This window comes from Eufriesea mexicana, unplaced genomic scaffold (genome assembly GCF_001483705.2).
Source record: "Eufriesea mexicana isolate 0111107269 unplaced genomic scaffold, ASM148370v2 scaffold572, whole genome shotgun sequence".
NCBI lineage: Eukaryota > Metazoa > Arthropoda > Insecta > Hymenoptera > Apidae > Eufriesea > Eufriesea mexicana.
Genome location: NW_016908738.1, coordinates 941,059 through 967,049, shown reverse-complemented (window position 1 = coordinate 967,049; position 25,991 = coordinate 941,059). Strand labels below are relative to the sequence as shown.

Below are 25,991 nucleotides of genomic sequence, written 5' to 3'. Positions count from 1 at the left end.
TTCATTGTTACTCGTCGTTTCCTATTTACAAAAGGAATTTAAGGAAAATTAAAGGCTTTGCCTTTTTATAATATGCCCAGCGAAACAGTTTTTATTCCACGCTTTTCCTCCCTCCGTTCCCTTAACCCCGCTCCTTACCTCCACCCCCTTTCTCGTTAGCTTTTTTACGAAACATTGATGACACTGTACACTGCATTTTGTTTCTAAGAAGAGCCATTGTCTGCTGTTAATTTTGAAAAAAAAGAATCGCGTTAGGTATATTGAAAATGCAGCATCGTGATAGGTTTAGGAACACAGGTGTTGGATCACGTGTTGCTGTAAATACGTGTTACATGATTCAGCTATGTATAAAATCTAGTGCATAATTTATCGCGTTACGTGCGTGCTTTTCCAAAGCCGTTTCTACGTGATTGTGTTCAAAGTTTCAAACAGGCACTATAATTTTCATTCGTTCTAACGAACTTATCTTAATTTAGTATTAATTGTCGGTAACACTTTAAGCTCTATTCGAAATAACCTACGTTGGTCAGTTGTTTAGTACAATAGTCTTGACTGCGATTTGTAAAAGCCACGATGGCCTTTCGTGTGCGTGCAGAAACCAGATTATCTGCCACGTCTTTCTCGTTAATATTCCTTTGTGCGACGACATACCGATTATCGGTACGTCCTACATACTAATTTGTAGTCTATTTAGACGGTGGCGCTAGCGTGCGTGCGAGGAAATGCGGTTTAACGAGGCGGAACAACAAATGGCATTAAACCATCACCGTGCAATCAATGACGGTCGCTGAAGGCGTGAAGTACGACCGTTTTGCTGGACTCTATGACTGCAGAGTGTACATCGAATGATGCATATTCAACGGCTCTCATATATACACGCGTTCACATATGCATGTACATGCGTAGGATCGCAGCCGTTTCGTGCATCTATTGCCTACGTGTGATCTATGTAAACAAAAAGAGTGCCATCTAGTGGATAACGTTAATAATTATTTAGTCGACAACAATCGGTGTCCAACTGATGCAAATTGATGTTTGCGAACATATCAGTGTGCGTTACAGGAGCATTAATTACAGTTATCTATGTCGTCGTTGTCCTGGTAACGTCACATTTCTTGCGGTGCTGTGTACACGCCGTGATATATGTGTCATCGATGTGAATCAGCATTGAGCGGTTTTTACGCGTCAGGTAGTATGAAAATCGGAGAATATGTTATACAGTTTTTGCAATATTCGTGGTAAAATGCAGTAAATCTCTATCCTTGTTCAGCTTTCCTTCCCTTTTCGGGGAAACGCCATTGTTGGAATTAATAGCGAGGGCGCACTAGTTGGCGTTAAAAAAATATACGAGTGTTATTCAGTGCGCGGAAAAGTCAACAAATAATCGGTATAACTATCTCTCAGTAGTCGATGAGAAATATTATTTAAACACAGCGTTGCTGATCGGATATCGGAGATAGAATCAATTTCTAACCGTTATTTGTACGAATTGATAGTTAAACGCGAGTTCGATTTTTACTTTAAATAGTTTCGCATGCAAAATAGCACGGCCATAGCCATTTCATTATTCAGCAGCATTATTTACTCACGGATAGTCGTAGTTATCAGATTGATCCACTTCCGAATGAAATTTGTAAATCACCTTAAGTGATTTGTGCTTAATATATGTTTTTATCCTTTCTCTTTACATGTATGTATAATTTCATATGTATATGAGTATATATATATATATATGTATACTGTGTGTGTATAGGTATCCTGGGTAAGGCACAGGGATATCCACCTTTTGACCACTGGTCTTGAAACATACACGTCCGACCAAAGATTCGTGGCATCACACTTCCCTAGAACCGAAGATTGGTCGCTTCAAGTGAAATATTCGCAGCGCCGTGATTCCGGGATCTATGAGTGTCAAGTGTCAACAACACCACCGATCGGTCATTCGATGCATCTCTCGGTTGTCGGTTAGTTCGAAATCTGCTATTCTTCTTTTTATTCTTTATTTGGGTGTTTGTATTTCGCAATCTCCCCGTCGAACTGCATGTCGCTCTTGTCTCGCTGCCGATATTCGTAATTTCATTTCTGTCAAACGTCCGTTAGACTCGCTTCTAATATGTAATTTCTTCTAATATCGTAAAAATTTGTACATTTTCTACGAAGAATCAAATTCGCGTTCAGAGTATTTTATTAATCTTGATTTTATATCGGATGTCAATTAAAGAACTTCTTTTTTCTTTCGTTTGCAATCAAATTGTATTTGTGTTTCGGAAGCATCACGGAGGCGAATGTGTTTCGTGTTTTTTGTTATAGATTTTCTTTTCTGTGTTTCTTCCCGATTCGAAAAAAAATTAGTACGGATCGTGACTAATTGGGTTTTCGTTTATTTTCCATTGTGCAGAGCCTGTCACGTCGATAGTTGGCGAATCAGAGATGTTCATAAACAAGGGCAGCACAATGAATCTCACTTGCGTGGTACGTTACAGCCCTGAACCACCAACCGCCATTTACTGGACCCACGATCATGAGGTACAGCACTTTTGATACATAAGTATACACGCTTTTATGTGTAGGTGCGAGTGTCGGCGAGTATGCGTAAATTATTTTGTGCTCTTCCGTATAAATTATTGCGGGAAAAGAAAGAGCCAAAAGTAGGGCGACCAGAACGTTATTGATCACCATTAACACGGGATACGGATGAACGTAATTTTAATTGCAATTCGAGAACGGAAATCGTGCCTTTTTCGTGTTTCGTACACGAATTCAGTGATATTTCATAATAACGCATCGATATGGGAATTCCGTTAAAATCGAATCGCTTAATGATAACGATATTTAACGCGCAATTTTAACAAATTAATTTGCCATTGTTGCATAAATTTCGAAGTTACGTTTAAACGACAAAATGATAGCGGGATAAAAGATCAGGAAAAAGAGTAAGGGGAAGTAGGATTTCCACATATGTGTGCGAGTTACGGAACATTGTTCGTGCAATGCAGGACCGTATTCACGAGTGGTCATATCGAGCACTTGATTATATAATTTCCCCTAACTAGGTTAAAGGAACATTTGAGGAAACTCCGGGCAAGGTTAATTTTTCCAGCCACCACATTTTTTTTCACTTTCTTTCATTCTCTCCTTAATTCTCATTTTTTTTTCATTTTCCCCTCGCTAACGAGTATCTTTTTTATACGCCTGTTAGGTGAGCGTAGGCAAACGAATTCAGCGAATAGATTCGAAATTATTCAAATTGTAGTTTATGAAATGAATTATTCAATTATTTCTCGAAGAAGCGGTCGCCATGCTCCCGGCATACTGAACGAATTGTGGCTCGTTCGTGTCTTTACAAATTTACGCCCTTGCTGAATTCTGATTGCGTTTGAATTTCCGAAAACTCCTTTCCCGCCGACATCGTTGGCCCCGTTCACTTTACGCGGAAGTTTTCACCGTGTTTCAAGCGTATCCCCCGGAATCAGATAGTATTCAATTACGAAACGATTCTTTCGCGTGCAGCCTAGGTATTTCGTATCATTGATATTCACTTAGCGGAAGCCCATTTTATTATTCATTTTACTACCGGATCCGATACAATTTTTCGCCTCCTTGAATCTTGCACCATCCTCCATCTTGGCCTCCGTCCGCCCGGGTTGCTTTCCCTTTTTTTATCTTCTTTTTTTTCTTTTCCTTTTTTCAAATCCTCTTCTTTCCTTTCCTGTTTTGCAACTCTCTCTACATTCTTTTCTACAATTCCGCCTGACTTTTTTTCTTCCCATCTACTATCTCTCTCTTGAACTTCCTTCAGTTTCCCTTGCTTCTCTCCCCCCTCTCTCTCTCCCATATACTTTCCGCTTCGCCTGTCTTTCTCCCACGCAAGCCGCATTGTCTTTCCCATCCATCCTTCTTAAGAGTGTCAGTTCTCTCTGGCAGCTAGCTCTTTGTGTATACCACCGCGTCTGTCTTTACAATTCGCAGCTTCCACTGTCTTTCACTCATTTTTACTCTCGTTCTCCCTCATGCCCATTATCTCTGTCACCTTCCCTGCAACAGCACGCCCACTTTCCAGCTCCATCCTTCGGCCTGGCACACGCAATTTTCCATCGTCCCTCCTCGTCGTGTTCCGTCGCCCCGTCTCTCCTCTCCTATCCTCTCGTTTTCATCTTTTCTATCCCATCGTCCCTCTCCCCCGCTCTCGCTCGCTGCGCTCCCGCTCCCCCCACCACCGGCGTTTTCTACCCTATCGACTTTACAGTCTCTCTGTTCCTTCTTTCTCGTTCTATCAGCCCGTTCCTCTTCTATACACCGCCCCCTCCGTTATTTATCTCGCCTATTCCCCTTCAAACAGGTTGCTTCTGGTGTATCAGCTCGTCCCCCTTGCACGCATCCCTCTCGTTCAACGACAGACAGTGTGTCAACACCTGCAGTACACACCCTCTGGTCTTGCTGCTACCTTTCTTCTCTTTTTTTCCCCCTGTCCCTTTCCCCCTCGCCTTTCTCTCCCCTTTTTCATCTTCCTTTTTTTAACCCTTCCTCCAACGCTGCACCCACTAGTTCTCTCCTTACGACTCCGCACCCCTCTCATCGTGCGTTTTTTTTTTCACCTATTTTCCGCCCCTTTAGATCATTTCTTCCTCCGTTTCGCTTTTTCACCCTCGAATTGTCGTTGCATACGCTGCTACTGAAAATTCACGATTGTATTCCAAGCGAGACTGAGACGCTCCAGGGGCGGCGCTATGAATTTTCCAAGTTCTGATTCAAGTAATTTCCCATATGGTAATCCACGTAAAGGCCCTATCTGTGACAGGTCCTGTACAAATCACAGGTTTCATTGTGAATTTTTATCTCATCTCGATTAAAAAGGAATAAAAAAGTTCACTTTTTTTTTTTTAGTAATATTCACATACAAGTTTTTCTTAGTGGTATTCACATCGTGCAGTGTCGTGCATGTTTGCCATTTCCTTGTTTCAAAATATTGGTCTTTAAAGTATTCGAAATATTGGTCACAGTATTAGAGGACTTATAACCGCGGGACATTTGAAATTAAGATTGCGAAGCTTGTAGATGTATGAGAATGTGATTTTAAAAAAGGCAGAAATGGAAAATTATTCGGATAACGTTATTTCACGAATGTCCTATAAAGAGCTGACGAACTTCTCCGCTAGAAGTCGCACTAGTCCCACCACAAATCTTTCGATTCCCTCACTGGTCAATCGACTAACCACGACTGTGCATACATGCTTACATGTACGCACATATCTTGCACAGCTTGCAAGTTTTCAATTCGTCATCCTTTCTCCGTGACATTTGCTGACAGAATTGAAATAATTCAGTAAATTTCAAACTGTAATAACAGTAAAAACTGTCTTTAAGGCATAAATACCGCGATACCTTTTTATCGAGGTTAGGAAGTTTCATCGATCGGTATAACCAAGAATGTGGAGTTTCATTTAAAAAGGAAACGTAAATATATGTACATTTCAGATGCTCTGCGGCATGAAAGTGAACTAAATTCATTTTAGAATGCTCTCTATTCTATACAGGAATATTTTCCGTTATGACATTTTTTCTAATTTCTATACGTTTTAAAAATTCAATTTATTCCATTTACGTGGGGCACCATCTGCATTGCAAGAAAATGCGTACGCGTGGTTAGCTTTTTATACAGTTAGTTATTGTATACAATGTGTTCTAGGAATGATAGAACAACCGGAAAGGGTGGGATTGTACATATAAATACAAAAAAAAAAAATAATAAAATTTTTTAATTCAAAGCTTTGTTTTCGAGAAAATCGATTTTGAATATTCACTGAGTACGCGTGCATTTAGCCATGGCTTAGATGTATGGACCATCAATACATGAACATCGATGATACAACCGAGTAGATAGTGATTTTATATGAAAAAACAAATCGAAAATGGAGAATAAATTTTTCTCATTTGAAGCTTCGTTTTCGAGAAAATTGACTTTGAATATTCACTGAGTGGACCATCAATATATCAGTGCATTCGGTGAATATTCAAAGTCGATTTTCTCGAAAACGAAGCTTCAAATGAAAAAAATTTATTCTTTATTTTCGATTTGTTTTTTCATGTAAAATCACCCCCTACCGTTTTTACTGTTATTACTGGGACATCCTGATCAGTCTCATTTTCATATATTTCGACTCATTTTTGACAACTTTCCCATTGTTTCTCAGCATAGTGATACAGAAAGTTTTTGTTCCTTGGAAAATTGGTCTTAAAAGTCCCGAAGGAACTCTTTAATTCTAGACGATGCCAAAAATGGTCCTTTTTTAACATCTTCCTTTACCAACTGTTCAATACAGATATTTAATTTCAGCATTTAATTTATAATTCAGTATTTAATTTATTTAATTTCAATTTATTCGTCTTGAATCTATTATACGTTTCGTGTTGTCTAAACGAACTCGATAAAAATTCCTACGACAGCAATTGCAGTAATTATAGGTTGCAAAGGAAGTTCGTAATATCGACACGGTGTGGCGCACACGGTCCATACGGTTCGAACGGAAAGACACGAAGAATCGGTCCCTCAGGCGTCAGTCAGACTTCCAGTGTAATTAATCTTGGATCGATGAGAAAGTTAGCGGAAGATTTAATGTTCGCAGGGTTATTAGATTTCTTGCAAACTCTTCATCGAAAGTGTTCGTATATCCCCAATAAAAACCCTTCAAAACGATTTCTCTAATTGTCCGTTATCGGGAGATACAAAAGTATTTCTCGTGTCTCGTAGCCACCCTTACATCCACTCCGTCGATTTCCTTCCGGTTCTTCCCCCGGGGCGACAGGGCCGGCTCCTTCCCTGTTATTTCCCTACTCGATATCGTTCCCACTCTATTCAATAAGGCAATGAATCAATTAGTCAATAAAAAAACTTTTTCCACCCCCATCCCCCGTTACTCCCCGTTTCACCTCCACTCCCCCTGCCTCCTCCGAGTTTTCCGCCCGTTCTTTTTTCGCCTGTTCCAACTTCGCCCTCGTCCATTTTTACTTCTTGCCCGAGATCCTCGTCCTTTTGTTATTTCTGTCCCGACCACCCTTCAGGCGGGTTTCCACCGAGAGTTTCTCTTTCGCGATTCACTCGCCGCACATCGTGGGCGAGGTGACTGTGCAGAACGATCGGATTAATTTTTTCCCTCTTTCACCTCCTTTTCTTCCCTTTTCCATCGAAATCCACGAGACTTATGAAGCAATTTTTTAATCACTCGATTACATCGGTCGTGTCTGTTCCGTTTCCTGTACATACCCGTCTCTCGGTTGACGATTTTCCCTTGGTCAGTTCGTTAAACTTCCACGATGATTACTCCGTCTAACATGATCGTTCTCTTATATCCGTTCACAATTTTGCCTCTTTCACCCCTACGAGAGCTCCCTTTGCTAGTTAAACGTAACTTCCTGCACACCCTATCTCCCGTACACGTTCCTCCTTTCCTCGCGAAAGTTCCTCTCTCTTATTTCTTTCTTGTTATTCCAATCTTTTCCTTCATTATTTATCGCCTGAGTTCTGTTTTCATTTTATTTTTAATACCTGTCTACATATACTTTTAGCTGATCCCAATGGAATTCATTGGAAAATATAAAACACGTACAGGTATTTATTTTACAAAAGGATGGAACAAAGTACGTTTAATGGAAGAAGAATGTAATAATGGCTGTAAATGAATGGCATATGGGTATGTTTGTAAACCTGGTTTTACGTTTCACTGGAATATCATAATTGTTATTTCTGAGGGTGAAAATAATTTCTGGAAAATGCTCTGTGTTTAAATACACATCACAGCAAATCTATTACACACTACGTTTCATAACTATAAAACCACTGTAAAATTTGTAACTTTATATGTTGCTGTTCTAACGGATACAATTTACCCTTCTTTGGCAGAATGTCGTTTCAAATATCGCATATTTCGTTTCTTCAAATTTTAGCCAGAATCTAATAAATAACATCCTTACGTTATTTATACCTATTATCTAATAACGCTCTTTTTAACATCCTTGTATCGTTTACGCGTAATTCACATTGAACAGTGCCGTACAGAGAAACAGCAAAATTCAGCCGTGCCTAAGAGGTTAATTTAGTTGCATTTCATTCTACATTTCTGGGCCTAACTTTCTATCCAGAATTTACCCATTCCTCCGCTCCCCATGTCCCCTTAACTATCCCCCTTTAACTCGCTCTAAACCGATGAAAACGAATCGAGTCTAGGTTTGAAATTGTTCAAGCGGTTCCATTAAATTCTCCGGTGTTATTGGCGTTTATAAACATCCGAGGAATCCGTGGAGCGCGTGCAACGAACGCGCGTAGGCCTCTGGAGAATCTGATCAATGTGCCACGATGAAAAGTGGCCCGCGCGTACGTGTGCACGCCCCACGATCAAAATTTCACCCTTCATCCTTCCTATCCCATCCTTCAATCCTATCTCCTCCTGCCAAGAGCCTCTTTCTGAAGAGAGATTAACACGTTCGATCCAGAACCGAGGTCATCGAGGGGGTAGTCGCGATCCCGAGCACCTATAAAGTGTTACAAGCCAGATAAGATACGTGGAGCATTAGGTCGATGTGAGGTCGAGATATTTAACTGCTTTTAGGACGTTGTGCAAACTCCGTGGGATCGGGATACGGACTGCGTAAGATGAAGTGGCATGCCACAAAATGGCCAGTGGGTTATCGATGAATTACGTCGCGTGCCAGACGGGGTAAAAACGTGGTCTGTTGATGAATGGTGATTTTTTGTAAGGGGTACGGCACGGTAGGAGACTAGGCTGGAGAACGGGTTGATTGAGTTTCTCTGTGGAGTTGTGTAATGGGTGGGGATGGAATGTTCGAGCATGATGAAGGTGTATGATGGCGGTTAGAATTGACGAGTAGTTCAAAGTTACAGCGATACTGATGGATTTTAATGACGGCTTAAAGCTGGTCCAATAGCGGGAGCTATCTGGCATGGTAGCCTGAATGGATTGTTATTAACGGATGGTTATAAATATCGTGGCTGATGGGAAGCGAATGATTGAGGGATATTTATCATAGATTGATGGTAGGATACAATTTTTAGAGATGGATTACTCGTTGGATAAATGGTCATACATTTTTATGAATTTTTCGAAAAGCGTTTTGGGTCATCGCTGAGAGATATTCATTGTGGATTGCTGTGATACAAAAACTATCAATTATTGTTACCAAATGTTCATTCTCCATGGAATGTTTTATGTATTTCTTCGTAGAGTATAATTATCGTAGTACCAAGCTGATGAATATATGAACAGAAATATTAATTATTGTAGGATGCCAAAAACAGATTTTATTCTGTTTTCGGCTTACAGAAATAATGAACAGAATGAACAGAATGAAACGAATACCAAACGTGGAAACTGAATAAACGCGAGAAAATGATACTAAAATAACGTAACTATACCGCACGGGAAACACGCCATAAATTATATTCACGAGGATTCTTTGAGGCTTCTGCACTCATAACTCTCCCTGTATCGTCCAGGGTCCAGTTTTTATGCCCTTTGCAAAGTTCGATGACGTGCTTTTATCAATCGCTAATTGATATGATTCAGTCGATTCACGATTTGCTCTCGTAAAAATCATGCCACCTTGCTAATCACGATTCCGTTGATCTGCGTTTCGCCTCCCTGTAAGGACCACGCAACTAGCTCGTTTCTAAAAATAGCCTTCCATATCGTCATTAGTCGATTTTTTATCTTTTTGCTAAAATAAGACCCTAAGCCGGTTTTCGATTCGTTTTTCTAAAAATAACATGCCACGTTATTATGATAAATCTTTCATTTGTGGCGCCAATGGTAAAGCCTATATTATGCCAGAGATCAGTGTATAGATTAGAATAATCACTATTACGCGGTATCAGTTTTCCATGGGATAACAATCTTTCCAACATTGCACAAATCGTCGATGAATCGCTGTACGTTATCACCGCGCAAGATCTGCACGAATCAGCATATCACTCCACTGACAAAATACCACAGATCCCTCTAATGGGCTGCAATAGTAAATTGCCACAGAGAGACATGACCCATCGTGAGTCTTGATACTGTAGACTACGCTATCACGTATATCGCAAATGGGGGTATATGGAGTATTGACACAGGACGATACAGATCGTCGCTGTTTAACGGCTTGCTACTTACCATATGGTCTGACCTCTCGACGAGTTATACTACTTTATATTATTAGGCAGGTGCAGCAGCAATTCCTAATAATGCTCACAACGTTGTTTATTTATTTATTTACGTTATTGCATAACTAATAAATGTGCGATGAAATATTCTGAGATAAACAGAGAATATTTTTACCCTTTTCTCTTTATTTTCAAAAAGCTTCCAAGAAGTATAGAGGTGAAAAATTAAAAATTAAATTATTATATTAAATTAAATATTATAAATTATATATTTATAACGGAAATTGAAATTCAGAGGCGAGTATGTAATTTAAGATTTAATTGGATTTTATAACGTCAAAGGTAACGCAGGTGTCTGTTTCACAGCGAAATTGATTTTTATTTATTTCATTTGGCATTAGTTCTATTTCCTATCAATCCTGGCGAATGCGCGAAATTTCCAATTTTAGAAATTACGCAAGCTGAATCATATTTGTCAAATAATTTTACATTCCACGACGTAAATGTTCATTACAGTTTCACGCTCTCGGAACGACGTTGAAATGACGCTTACCGGTTCTCACGAAGGATTTCACTCGAAACCACGTATTCCTCGCGTTCAAAGTATTAATCTCTCTTTGTCCTCTTTTTTTTTTTTAACTCATTTTCTACTTGACGTTAAAGCAAACAGTAATCGGGGATTCGATTAATATTTGAGGAGAAATCTCAACGGGTGAACAAAAATTTCTTTATATCCCCGCGTGCAGCGCTGCTAGTCACTTTTTAATTTGCGCTTTTGTTTACCGACCGAGCTGAAAAGGTAACGGTGGCGCGTGCGTAAATTTACCCACCAACGAATCATTCCTTTATGCCAGTGATAATTAAAAAACATCCAGCGCTGCTGGCGCATTAACGTCGGTCTGGTTATTTTCCGCCAAGAGGCACGAAATTTCACCGATACGCGTGGATTTTTCTGGCCGAATTCGAACGAGGTACCCCGTCCTTTTTAACGAAAGCAAACAGTTGGCCGTGCCGTCTTTAAATATAAACAGCTTATTAGCGACCGTCAGAGGGCGATATTTGCAGAGGCAACGGGAAACGAAGTTTCGTGACGGCGAGTCTGCAATTATCCACGCCTGAGAATTTATCATTGATGTTATGGTCGTGTGATTCGAGACAAATTGAACGAAAGGGAACACGGAGTTTGATCGTAATAACGGTAATAACGAATATTTTTACCGTGTCACGTTTCTCACACGTGCTGTCTACGTTCGACCCGATTGCCTTGAGACGTGTCCCTCACGACATCGTTAACCTGAGTTAAGATTCGAAGTTAGGAAGGGAATTGTATCTATTTTGTCTATCATAAACGTAATTACCGTTTTACGTATCTCCCCTCTGAAATACTTTCGTAGGGAACATTCTGTTATGAAATTGGAGCACCGAAAAATATCTACATTGCGGAAAGCAATTCCACTATGGGAAGATTCTAGGGAATATTCCAACAATGAGAGAATCCAGCCTTCCAAGGTAGGAGTTTGGAATTCTAGCAATTATATAACAATGCACGGAGAAGAAATTTAGCAGCTAAAAAGAGGCATGCAGTAGCTTGGAAAAATGTGGAAAAATCAGGAAATAATGGCGGCAATAAAGAAACAAAATGGCGATGCAACGATATCGAACCGATGTTGTAAGAAATAAAGAAGAACAGACGAAAGGTGGAGAAAATAATTGCAGTAACAGCAGAAAAGCAGTGTAATAAAGATATCAAAGACATGATCGAGGTTCCTGATACTTATCATCAGGTTTCCGACCATTCATTTGCCCAGCCTGACTGATTTATTTTCATATATACATTAGCGAATACCAAGCAAGTATAAAACGAATATAGAAGGGTGTTAAGATGTGATTTCCCTAGAATTAAACGCTTTTATAAACATAATACGATATTCAATTTCAACACATTTATTTAAGTGGGTATTCTTGCAATCCGATTAATAAAAATCGACTTTTTTGGGATTTATCTCTAAGGAAACCATGATTCCTTTTGGTATGCAATTTTCGCGCTCTAATTTATTTATACTTAAAGAACATTTCCAATTTTTTTGAACGAAATTGTTGAAAATTGTGGAAATTATATAGCCTTACGGTTATCTGAAACGGAAAAACTAAAAAGCATCTTAATTACCATAAGCACGTTTATGACATGAACACCCAAAACAGCGAAATTTCGAAAATTAAAAAAATGGCAGCATTTTGAAGTTCAAATATCGATTTTCCTCGTGCTTTTCGTCCTTTGGACGGTAAACAAGAGTAAAAAAGAAAAAAAAACGTGGGATTTTGAAATCCATAGTTCACGCGATAAAGGTATATCCGATGAAGATCTCCTCGAAATTTCAAGTGAATCGGTCAACTAAAACGTGAAATATCCCGTCAGCCAGTTCAAAAAATATGGTTTCAAGAAAAACACGTTTGAAATTTTTGTTACCCACTGTACAATGCCGGTACATTGCACTCTAAACACCTATAACTTTGCTAATTTCACTAATTCGAACAAATCCTTTTACACAGACATTTTCGAAAGCATATATTTTGAGAAAATGTGAGAAAAAAAAATTGATTTTTTTCTAGCCGGATTGGAAGAATCTTCCCTTAACACTTTGACTGACTGCCATGTTGGTCATATATAATTGGTTACGGTTTCTCCTGTGACGCCACGGTGATCATTGGTGACTAGAGCGCCTGAACTACTTGAACTACATTGAACTACATTGAATAAAAATTGACAGTTAGTGCATTTTGAATATAACCGCTAATTAGAAGATACTTTGGAATAAAAAGTGCCCCATTGAATGATTAAAAATTTTTATTAGAACATCAAAAACATAGAACAAATCTTGCATCTAGCGGTGTACTCTCGTGGGGTCCTGAGGGAAACATGTGATTTCGGCATAGCAATCAAAAGGGCTAATCTGTTTCAACCTTTTATTTATTCTTTCAAATATATTCGACTAGATAGGAGTTAAGAGATCACACAATTAATAGAATATAATCGAATAGAGAAATTTTCTTAACACTAGTTTTACGAACGCTATCTGTATACCTATTTCTCAGGACACCTGTCAAATTGACAGGTAAAGGAAACCACGTGCCTTTTATTTTAACGATTAGTTTAATTTAAAAACAATTATATATTATATTAATAGTCTTAATATAAGTTAACTAAATCAGTTGCCATCGTATAATTGGAGCAACCCTTCCGTCAAATTGACGGGTTCCGTAAATCTAGTGTCAAATTCGACCTTTTCTTGCACGAGTTTCGCGAAACATTTCGGGCTCACATTTTGCCTAGGATCTGTTCCTTATAGTTTATAATGGTATATTTTCAGTTGCAGTTGTAGTTCTTTTAGAGCGTATAATTGCATAATTTACTGCAAATTGGAATAAACGCGGTGGTATAAACAATTTGGTTTTAACGAGGGCGGAAGTGGAATTTTGTGCGTAATTAGCGCGCAGCCATGGGCAATGATTTCCGGTATGCATAGGCTACGGTACTTGAAATTTCCCGAGAAAATTATGTTGAAAGTTTTACATTTTGCAACCCGGCCCTTGGCCGAGTAATTAATCACGGGATACGTGCGCGCGTTTTTCTAATTTTCGAGTACAGGTTACCGTTTTGGAGCAGCTGCAAAGTAGAGAATGGAAACGAGACGGTAGAACTCAGCGGTAAATACTATTAACTCTTTTCTAACCGAATTTTTCTTCGCCTCTAAAAAAAGCATCACTTCGATTTATTACAGCTTTTTATCGCAATGGAGGGACTGAAAATGAAAAATCGTCGCAAATGGGTCGTTCGATAAAAGGCAACGGTATAGCGATGAAGTAATAAAAGTAAGAGTCACACGGCGTCAAAAAATCTAGGATAGACTGTAGATTTCACAATAAAGTAAGTGTACAGAGTGGTTTGCGCAATTAACCATTCCCTTTTTCTTGGCTGTAGCTGAAAGGAAAGAAAGCGTTAGAAGAAAAAGATAAATGATTCACAGAGGACGTGCTGATTGTTCTCCTTGCTTCTAGTGTCTTTTCGCACACAGGATGGCGAAACAATTTGATCTAAGGAAAAAGAACTTACATCTTTATTTTAAGAAAACTCTGCTGCTGCACTCGTGGAAAAATATGCTCTTGAGAAGGCACCCTAGCATTCCTTTTTAATTGCAACCAGGAGAAAGGTAACTTGCCCGCTTGTACGAGCCACCCCTCGTCCATACACGGTATAAATATCTATTCCCTACATTGATACACGATTTAACGCTCGAACAAACTACAAATTTTCAATTACATTTTTTTTTTTTCCCTGATAGGCATGGCTACGGAGAAGAGAGTGGGGCTGATTATATGAAAAAGCAAATGCAATTCGGATAGCACAGCGAAATACCGGAGTTGCGTTAAAAAGAACGGGTGTCCTTAGACTTTTGAACGGGAAGGTAGCTTCGAATTGGCCGACCACGGAGCACAGGCAGAATCTCTTACCGGGCAAAGGGTTAAGGCTTTTCCTCGAAACGTAATTATATTCCGTGTGCAGCAGCTTTCGCCTGGTATTTTCATAGCATGTGTGTCTGTTTCTTTCAACGGCTACGGCCCCGTTCCACGCAGTGCATTTTTCTTCTCCTCGCCGTCCCGCGCTTCGTCGCTCCGTTATTTACTACGACTTCCCGTGTGCTCTCTTTTTGATTTATCTACTCACCGTCGCGTTTCACCGTCCCGTTTTCCCTGAATATTTAAGCCGAAGACACACTGTCGCCCCTATGTTCCGTTCTTCTTTCTCACCCCTCCGCGTCGCTCGTTTGTTTCCTCGTTTTCACCATGAGCACCGTGTACGCCAACATTTCCAAAGGATTTTTCGCACGTTAAGGAAAGCAGGGAAATTGTTAACAGTCGGTGGTGCGAATTTTCGATAAGGTCTAAGGGATTTTAAGAGGATATATCGGGGTGTGACATAACCTCTGTCATGAGCTTTCTTTAAAAATTCGTGGAAAATTATTGGAGGAAGGTAGCCGTGTAAATTTTTCACAGACTTTACTTTTCACCTTAAGCTACTTATAAAGGAGCTGAGATAAAAAAAAATATCAAAACGGACATGTCCGGAAAAATCTTGAATTAATTATCTACAAAAGAAAGCGGATCTTGATGGTGGACAGGATACAGCGCAGAGAAAAAATCTGCAAAGGATGGAAAAATGTGGTGAGCAAAGGCAAACAATATGGCTATCGTATTAACCATAGTTAGCAAATTTAGAGCTTCGAACAAGTTCATAGAAAAATCAGCAAGTTGAAGATGATAGAATAAGGCAGATTGTCCCTAAGAAACAATTTTTTTGAAAAATTTTCCGAATTTTTAGGTTCCCAGTCAGTGGTTGGTGTCAGGGCTACGTATCTTGGGCACATGCACCAAAAATTTCACAGCGATTGGAACTTCGGTTATTTTGTTACGCTGTCTACCAGGGTCAAAAAAGGTGTTCTCAGAAAATTGTGGTTAAACATTTGGTTCAGAGTCAATTCCTGTTGTGATGCGAGTTTTTCGAATTTCGACTTCGGGATTCTTGTACTCGACGCAGCAAAAGTCGGGGAATTTTTTAAGAGAATAAAAAAAAATCAATTTTTGAATATTGGTATGCCTCCTTGAGACAAGAAGAGAAGGTGCGAGCATTCGAAAGTACCAATTCTTTCTCTCAGAACGTAAAAGGAAAGAGAGAAATGTTTGCTAATTGAAAATCGCGAATTTTCTTTCCTCTTCTGTTTGATATCCCCTTTCTCTTAGTATGAGCACCGGGTACATAAATTTTTAAAAACCTTCTTGAAGTATTAAGGCAAAAAGAGTAGTCCTTGGCAATTGGAAGCGCAAACTTTCTTTTTCTCACCGTTTACTTTCTTCTTTCACTTTAAAAACTGAAATAACAAACTTCTGAAATCTTCTGTAAATGGAGAGAAATTCTTTGCAATTGCAAATACAAATTTCTCTCTTTTTCTCCTTTCGTCATTTTCTCTTTCTATACTAAGAACTATACCGAACAAAATACCAAAAAGTTTTCCATATTTAACACTAGAATTACCAAATTTAACATTAGGAAACGAGAGTGATACATTTCAATCCTTTTGCTAATACGTTTACTGAGAACGTGTAGCTGGTTTGGCTAAAATTAATACTGGATTATTAAAATATAAACATAATTATGTAAACTCAGTTACTTCCCTCGTTATCACTTAAATTACTATTATCTACGTATACTAGATCTTTGTACACGTTGAAAATTGATAGTCCTATTATTCAGGAAATGTTAAAAGACAAAATTCTTTGGAATAAGAGGACTATTTGCTCATCTTCTCTTATTTATTTCAATTCTCCTCGTTCAGAATGGTAAATTGGGTATCCGGTATTGCTAATGCAGAGGTCGAGAAGGGATGGAAAATAATTAATTGATCAAAGTACGTTTAGAGTGCATCCATTCGTGTATATTAGGTGTGGAAATCAAACAACGAATCCTCTTGATTGTAGAGAACAATTTAGAATGTTTATGACGACTTGCTGTCCTTTTATTTATTTCTTTTCCCTTTTAATTTTTATAGCTCGTGCATTCATTCATGTATATTAGGGGTGGAAATCAAACAACGGATCCTCATGATTGCAGAGAATAATTTAGAATGTTTATGACGACTTGCTGTCCTTTTATATATTTCTTTTCCTTTTTAATTTTTATTGCTCGTGTATAGAGAGATCTGTTCGAGAGATCTCATTTCGGAGGAAATTCTTTTTCCATTTTTTGGCGTAGTTTCTAACGTACTGTGGATATCGGAGTACGATGTGAGGTTAAATCGGGGGATTTAGGTGGTTTTAATGCTGCCTGTGGTGTTCTGTTCTCACGCAGCGTGTGGGCACAAAGCGTAATTACGAAACTCTTTTATGCGTAATTTCGTACTTCTCAGTTTTATCTCTCTTTTTTCCTTCTTTGTTCGAGCTAGGATTACACTGTTTCTGAAAAATGATTAGTCTAAAAGTTTAAAATTCACTGCAATTCGTTTTATTCCACTTTTATACATAAACGTTCATTTTACCAAATTTTCTTCGTACATTATGCTATTTGAAGCTCTCAATTATCAAATCTCTTGAATTAACTGTTTTTCTTTATATTTTGCTTCCATATATTAATCAACAACAGAGTCGATCACATTTCGAGAATAACGCATAACCGAGGGATAAAGGCATCAGTGAAAATTAACCACGAGCATAAATAATGAGAATAATCATTAAACGTTGCAGAAGCATGTCTGAATCACTATTTTTCTCGCTGTGTAAATTTCTAGTTTCCTTTACAAAATAAAGGTGCATGTATCTTCTCTGTGCCCAACGAAAATCATCAAACTGATTCCTCTACTATCGGTCAGGGAACACTGTATCACCTTAAATTTTTCTTAGAACAGCGACAGAATTATAGGGATGTAAAACAGATATTACTAACCATACTCTCGTTGGAAAACTGTTGAAGTTTCGATGGGGCGTGGCACGACAACAGGAAAATCAGTGACACGTCGAGCCATTCGTCATAGCGTGGCGAAGAATAACACGCAACTGAAACAGAAAGATATAAACGAAAATTGTCCACGAGTCTGACCCATGTTATTCATATTGTATTTTATTTACACACCACGTCTATCACACGTGACACTCATGTTTGGCTCGATTTCCTTACTACGAGTCTCACACGATATTATAGGCGATGGGGTCAAATGAGGTAGCCCGCTGATAGAATTCTAATAAATTGACGATATTTCCCAATCTATCCGCAGCAGGTTGCGGGAGATTTTAATTATTTTATATTCTCCGAGGTCAGAGATAAATTTTTACATTTAACGTAGCTTAATTCATCTTAATCTACGTATTACTATATCGGATACTGCCCACTCTTTGTTTTTTTAGTTTAGAGGGAAGTTTAGAGGGAACTTGGAAAGTTTACAATAGACAGGAAATATCTTAAACTTTGTACGTAGCTCTTAGCTTAGCATCGTTTTCCAAAAACTGTTCTTTAGAAAACGATACTAATTACCAGGTCTCACCATGTGGATGTGGCTACGCATCGAGACCCAGACATGCACCCTAGTGGCGCAACCTACTGGTGCTATCCATATCAAAGGTAGCCTAATCTAACTTGGAGCGAATTAAATTAAAGTGACTCTACTGACACTTTATTTTATTTCATGTCTTACAAAGGGGACTTCGATTCGATATACTAAAACTCTACTGTCGCAATAAAATAAGTTCCCATAAAAATAGGAAATGAAATATGAAAGACGCGAGCAAGTGAAAAATCGCGGCATGCCCGAACGAGATCGCGATTATTCGAAAGACCGACTAGCCTACGAGACGTACTCTCGTGTACAAGATAACTTCATGCCTCGGCACCCTCCCGATCGAACCTAGCCCCCCCAGCCACCGCAGACCCTGCCATGACTTACTCGTGAACGAGAGCGATCGACGAACCAACGAAACATCTAAAATCAAGCCGAGGGTCCCTAGCGAGGCCCTGTAGTCGGTCACGCAGGCCCCTGCCACATGAGGGAGAAATTAATCATCCCATGGAGTGTGACCGTAGGCCCATATGCAGTGTCACGGCTACAGGACCCATACCCCGGTCGTGCACGCGCTGGTGCCCAGGACGACTAGGGCCGACAGATCCTCGAATTGACCCAGATGAGTGCCAGCCCGCCGATCACCCTAGAACCGATGTGTGACATGGGTGGCAGTGGCGAGGGTGAGTGTCGGAACGAATCGTTTGGATGACTTACGAAACATGATGTTATCGAGTACACGAGAGTACGTCGCGTAGACTAGTTGGTACTTAAGAACGATCGCGATTATCGCGAGAACAAATATGTTCTATTTGATAAACGAGAGGGCTAAAAGGGGAAAAATATGAAATGTATATATTCGCTCCAAGTTAGGTAGCTTACTTTTGTACAGATAACACGCACATGGAACTTCGTCTAGATATCTATCTTATCACTACTTATGATTATTTAGGCACGCATCTTGCGACGTCCAACGATGTCTTCTGTATGAAATCTTCAAAATCTTGAAAAACTGGAAAATCTAAAAAGAAAATACATAAACCTGAAATGAAACGGATTAATAACACGAAGAAAAATAAAAGCGGAACGAAAGTAAACCAAAAAGATGGAAACGAATGGAACGAACTACCCCACGATAAGATATGAACAAGCCAACGACGAGACATTCGAATATTATACGAAATATTCGAATATAAAATAAAAATAAATAGAAACCAAAAAGAAGTCTGAAAAAATGAAAAATTATTAGAATCTGAAAACCAAAAGAAATTATTAACGCCTGAAAACAAAAAAAAATGAACAATACCTGAAAACAAATAAATATTATTAAATTATTTAAGAGGATGGAGTGTGGGTAGAGTGGACCACCCCAACCTCTTATGAAACATAAACAACCCAACGATGAGATATAAACTTCCCAATGATGAGACATAAACAAACCAACGACGAGACAGACATTCGAATATTATACGGAATATTCGAATGTTTAAATATAAATAACCATAAACGAAAACTAACATCTGAAATAAAAAAAATAATTAAAACCTGAAAAAATAAAAAATAATTAACACCTGGAAAAAAAGAATAATTAGTATCTGAAAACAAAATAAAAATTATTAGTAAATGTTTAATGAGGCTGAGGTAGCCATCTCCAACCTCACTTCGGATCCCCACCCCCTGGCGCACTATCAAAATTAGATGTTACACTTCCGAAGTCGAACCGACAAATGAGTTTTGATACGTCGCGTCGTGCTTTATATAGCCTCCGATCGGCCGAGTCCACCACCTCAATCGGAGATTTTCGAACTTTGCCTATTTTATTAATTATTAATTTTCCGCTCTCCTACTCAATAATTTATTCATTTTTTCACTTTTACTATAAATATACGTTGTGAACAATTTATTATTAACAATATTAATTTGTTATTAACAATAAGTGTAATAATTTATGAACTTTTTGTAAATTATAGATATATTTTAACATAAATACATTATAAATTCGAGTAATAGCCAATAATTTATTAATTTTTTTATTTTTATTATAAATTTTCGTTGTGAACAATTTATTCTTAACAATATTAACTTGTTACTCATGATAAATGTAATAATTTATAAACTTTATTTACACTTTTAGAATATAAATTTCTGTGATGCATTTATATTAAGTATTTTTATGCTTTAAGCAATTTGTTATTAAATATTTTAATTTATTATTTATATATTTCTTATAAACTATAACTGCACTCGCTGTTTCGTTATACATTTTTCATGATATATATATGTATGTCAAAAGTATTTTTATTTCCTCGTTATTTTTGTCCAAAACGAAGTATTACACGAAAAGTAAAAGCATTGGAAGATTCATTACTTTTTATTTTAGCCAAAAATCGTACCATTTTAAAAAATGTTTTTTCACATTTTTGGGAAACTGAGTGTGATTCCTTATATTAATAACTATTCTTCCAAAAACATATGGAATTCGAAAGCGCAAAAAGAGCAACCTTACAAGATTATAGAAACGTAATACAACTCTCCAACAAATAAACAATTTTTTAAAATATCCAATTCAAACAATTTCAGCTTCCACCTCGTGAGCCATCTCTTCCCACTTCAAACATTCTCCGAACCTCCTCTACTCCTATACAGTTTTCCTTTCATCCAAGATAAATATTCCATAAATTCGCGAATTGCGGTCGAGAATTCCCCAGGCTAGGACCAGCAGAACCAAAGAGAGCATTAGTCAGGCTATCCTGTTTCACACTCAAGCCACGATCCATGATCACTGGAACCTTTTGTACTCCTGGCCGAGTACAAATCTTTCAGAAAACGCCATCTTGTTTCTATAACGTTCTGATCTAAAGGTATTGTAAAACCAGTGAAACGTTTCTTCACGACTCAATTTATCAAACGGTATTCGTATCATGAGTAATAATAATAAAAATATGGATATCAGTGCTCATCATCCTTCATCAGAAATTACCAACTGCTTACAGAACGATTACTATAGGATATACTACAACAAGTGGACGGTATCTGTAAAGTGATACGTGACTCGATGATACATTAGTTAGAGCAAAAGGTTGGAAATCACCTCTGAAAGAAAAAAGCATAAATTATACTCACAGAGGGGAGCAGTAAAGGTTTTCGAAGGACCAGTTGCCATACATCAGCGAAAAGGTCTGAGTGAAGTTGGAAATGGAAAATGCGAGCAAAACAGAAAAGTTAAGGACACCAGCAACAAATTGTGAACGATATAGAGAAGGTATCGAACTGTAATCATATCAAATTCAAGTAGACCTGGTCGCCAAATGTGTACAGCTGCCGAAGTACCGCGGCCGTAAAATCTGTTTGGAGCTAAAGTTTTAAAGTAATGGAGCGAAACTGTGAAAACCGTGAGAGGAGAGTAGAAGAGGAAACGCATTTAAAGACATATACAAGAGCGTGGGAGCAGTGCTGTAGCTGCTACAGCCCAAATTCCTCAGCAACACTTGGAACGTTCGGTATCCCAATATAAGCGAAGGGGTGTGTGGGAAGCCTGAAGAAAATGAAATTTTCATCTGGTTCTGCTTACTCTCTCTCTCTCTCTCTCTCTCTCTCTCTCTCTCTCTCTCTCTCTCTCTCTCTCTCTTTCTCTCTCTTTCTCTCTGTAGCTTTGTGCGTTTCCAGTTCTTTGTGTGGTCGCTCCCTCCTTCCACCCATCTCCCAACTCCTCGTTTCCCTTCCATCCTTTTCACGCTTTTCTAATTACTCCGGTTCATCGTATAGAAAATGACGATGAGCAACCGTCGGTCAATTAACTTACAAACGAGAAAAGAGAAGCGAAGGACTCGGGCGAACGAGCACAATGCTCGCGGAAATCTGAATAGTCATGAACGGCCGGCGTTGTACGCCGCACAGATGCGACCGGAAGCGAAGACTTTGTCGAGGGAGCCGTTTAGCCAATGACACGCGCCTTCTCGCGCCTTCAACGATCACCCTTCTGCTGATCCGTATCGATAAGTTTATCAAGATCGATGCGAGTAAACGGACCACCGTCCCTGGGGAGCCAGTCGAGAGATTACAGGTTGATTCCGGAAGACAGGGAAATGGAAGGCGGTGTAAACGTTCCACGGGCCAGAGAGATGGAGGTGAATGTCGTGTAACGTTTTGTCAGATGGGAGTTCCAGGTGTTTTTTGTTGAAGAGGGTTTTACGGGAGGCAAAAGTTCGGTTCTTTGTCAAGAATTTTTAAGATTTAGGGGTCTGCAGAGAAGAGTGAAGAGAGGGATTCGTTTGGCATTATTTTCAGGCGATTTTCTTCGCAATTTATCAAACGGTGTTTTAATGCAAACCTTTGTTGTTCAGAAATTTTTTCGTTTTGCTTGATATAAATAACGTGATAAATAGATTTTGCAGTGTCCAAGAAGTATAGCTGAGGTATAATGGAACACTATTTGCTAGACATTCTTGTATGTCTGTTTTTCTTTCTGGTGTGAAGAGATGGATGAATGTGATTACCCATTAAGTAATTAAGGGTGTTGATAATTATTGTCCTGTATTCTACTCACATCTTGGTCTTACTCAATTCTCAGTACTAGTTATGTTTTCGATATGGCTTATAGAATAAATTTTCGGTTCGTTGCGTTTCTTGTTCTCTTCAATTGCTTATGAAACAAAGATTTGAGTCTTTTGTTACTTGTTTTCTTGCAGCAGACTGCTGATAGCGAGTTGGACGGTTAGGAAAGGCGTATCTAGAACTTGGACCGCTTGTTATTTATATAGCTATAGTTCAGAGTCTGTCTAGTTCGTCTTTTATAGAAGTTTCAATAAAGATTGCAGGAGATGTGAGTTCCCTGGTGTGAAAAGCCAGTTCCACTGGGCTTCTTGGATATTCACCGGAATGTGTAACAAGACGAAACTGACTCTGTTGATACTTTACCGAATATTTCTCTACCTTATATCGCTTCTTTTTTACTCATTTTTTAATCGAATGCTGATTATAAATTGTATTTGTTAATTCAATTATTAAATTATTTGTTTATTTAATTGTTAACTAATTTTGACTGTATTTAGATGATTTGTTTCGTTCCTCTTTCTTTTATGCAATTTTAATATAAACTTTTAGACAAGACAGAACTAATTCTTTTCCTTTAAAGTGATTCCTTTGGTTTTTTAGTTTTCCAGTTATCTGACTTTTTAAATTGCTGTTTATATTTTTACGTGGTGAATATAGATCTAACTATTTAAAACTTTCCATCACTTTTCAATACATTGCTATTTATTCTTGGATTGGCTACAGTTCTTATGGCAGTATCCACAAAGAAATTCGCCTGATCTGAAAACATTGTGTTCTGATTAGGGTAAAAAGGCCTTTCCCATTGGGATGTGAATGTTTGGACTAGAAATTCTAACAAAATGAAACCAACTAGGTTGATAATTTCTTTACCATCAATTCAGTTCATTCTTTCACCAAACATTTGCACCATTTCCCTTTCATTTTCTCGGGCATTTTAATTTAAACGGACGAACCAGCAGCAAGTTCGAAAAGAAAAGGTGAAAAATTCCAATTAGAAGCTTCCTATCCTAAATATAATGCGTAAGTAAAAATTTTGATCTAGATAATCTCAGACTTAATTTAGATATCACTTACGACACTTTTTCTTTATCTAAAATGTGATTTATCTCAAAAATTCCAGATCGAAATTTTTAATTCCAGATATAACAAGCGTGATACCGGTGACCTAAAACCTAACCCAGATACCATCCTTTTGTCGTCCAATCTGCCATCGATATCTTCCATCCAAGATACATACACAAATCAAAACTTAAACGCCGATTCCAGTGGACGTTGATAGCTGAGCGAGAGAAACAATTGTTATATAGTGTAGAACATGTTAAAGGAATGGCCTGAAGGAAATGTAACTGTCAATACACGGAACTATCAGCCATTCGCGCAATCTGAGAGCACTCGACATACTCGAACGTTAGTCCTTTCACATATCAGAAATCCTGTCGACCGACTGTGTATCTATATAGGGTGTTCCATAACATGTTGGACCCATTTCTTCCGTGAACAGAGCATAGAAATGTAGCCAAGGATTCCTATGTAACGTATAACTTGTACCTTGTGTGATCATATTCTCCAATTATAATCATTTTTTGTATTAAAGTAACATTCAGCTACATAGAGTTTCACAGAGTTTCATAGAGTTTCACATTGTACTTTCCTTACACTCTGCCCTATTCCTTCTCCTTTTTCGTGTTTGAACAAACTGTACAAAGAATCGCAATTATTTATCTTGAATATATTTTATAACTTTAGTTTGGCTTTATAACTTATTCAGGTTAATATTAATATGAAAATACAAACCGCTCGGTAATATTGTATAATCGATTTGCACATCAGGTATAATCCACTCTTCCAAATATTTAGATATCTGTGCAATTATATGTAAACAGTCCCGTGGAACTGTACGAGCGGCCATGATACAACGAAATCGTAAAATTGGTGGAACGTTAAGGTAAACGTATTTTGTCTGTTGACATAGATGAATTAACAGAAATACGGATGAATATGGATCTGAAATCTTAGTTAAGCTACACATGAGAGATATACATAGTTAATGTATTTTCTACGAAATATTGAAATAAACATTCATGTTTACATCGTACGATTTCACTTCCATGTTTTCAAGTTTGTTGAAATAATAATTAAATATTTGCAGTTTGTCCGCCTATAAATGAAATATTATTCGTTATAAAGCATCATTTTTTTTTATCATACTACATTACATTGTACAATGTATACGACCTTATATGCTATAATGTCGATAAATGGTGCTGCTTGACGCTTCGAGTTACGATCTCACTATAAATCGCGAATAATATGATATTATTCGTTATTGACGATTGCTGTAACATGAAAGTAGGTATTAACATGAGATTAAAATTACATATTCGTACAAATAGTTTCATCGTACTCGTGTTTCTCGTTCACTGTTTCAATGAGTCCCACTTGTCGTAAAACGCCGTCTATATGTATCTCGATTTCTTTGAAATCTTTTGCTCTCTTTTCTTCTGTTGTTTTTCCACTTAAGTTTCTTATTTCTTCCTTTTTCTTAGTCCTTGTACAATAAGCGTCTTATTTGACACCTCAGAAAGCTCCATTTTAGTTATTCTTTTTTCCTTTCTCTTTTACTACTGTTCTGCTGCTTCCTCGTTCTCCAATTTATGTGACGGTTCGAGGGTCGTTTCAGTAAATAGGGGAAACTTTCAGGTATCACTTCGTGTTCCGCAAGTTTCTTCGAGGTATATACGCCTAAAACGCTTCGTGAGGTGTGTATTAACAGATTGCTAGAGATTTGTCAAGATTCATTGTTCTTACCTTGTTGCTTATGACAAACGTTGCATTTCATTTGTAGAAATTTTGTTCCGTGTTGTTGCTACCCCTGTGTATTTTATTTTCAAATTTCGTTTGTTATTAATTACTGACTTTCTAGAAATATTTGTTAAAAATATCTGTCGGAACGCCTTATAATTTGGAAATCACGTTTTGCTCATTTTGGGCACCGAGTGTTTGCAGCTTCAAATTCTCGTAATTGGAGAATAGAATGAATTTTACATATTTCTGTTGAGACAAAATTCGACATTTGCAGTTTCCATTGGTCTGTGTTTGATTTGTCCATGTATTTCAATATTATTCCGTAACTTCGCTTCGTACATAATTAAAGTTCGTAGGATCAATTTATTGGTGGAAAG

General features: G+C 38.0%; 1 protein-coding gene across 1 annotated transcript in view; it reads left to right on the top strand.

Annotated features, from left to right (window-relative positions):
- The window catches only part of LOC108545953 (lachesin), a 47,133-nt gene that overhangs the window by 2,443 nt on the left and 18,699 nt on the right, over nt 1-25,991 (top strand). Inside the window, exons 3-4 of the mRNA XM_017897823.1 lie at nt 1,754-1,964; nt 2,399-2,526. Coding sequence (XP_017753312.1) covers nt 1,754-1,964; nt 2,399-2,526 — 339 coding nt within the window. The remainder of the gene's footprint in view (nt 1-1,753; nt 1,965-2,398; nt 2,527-25,991) is intronic.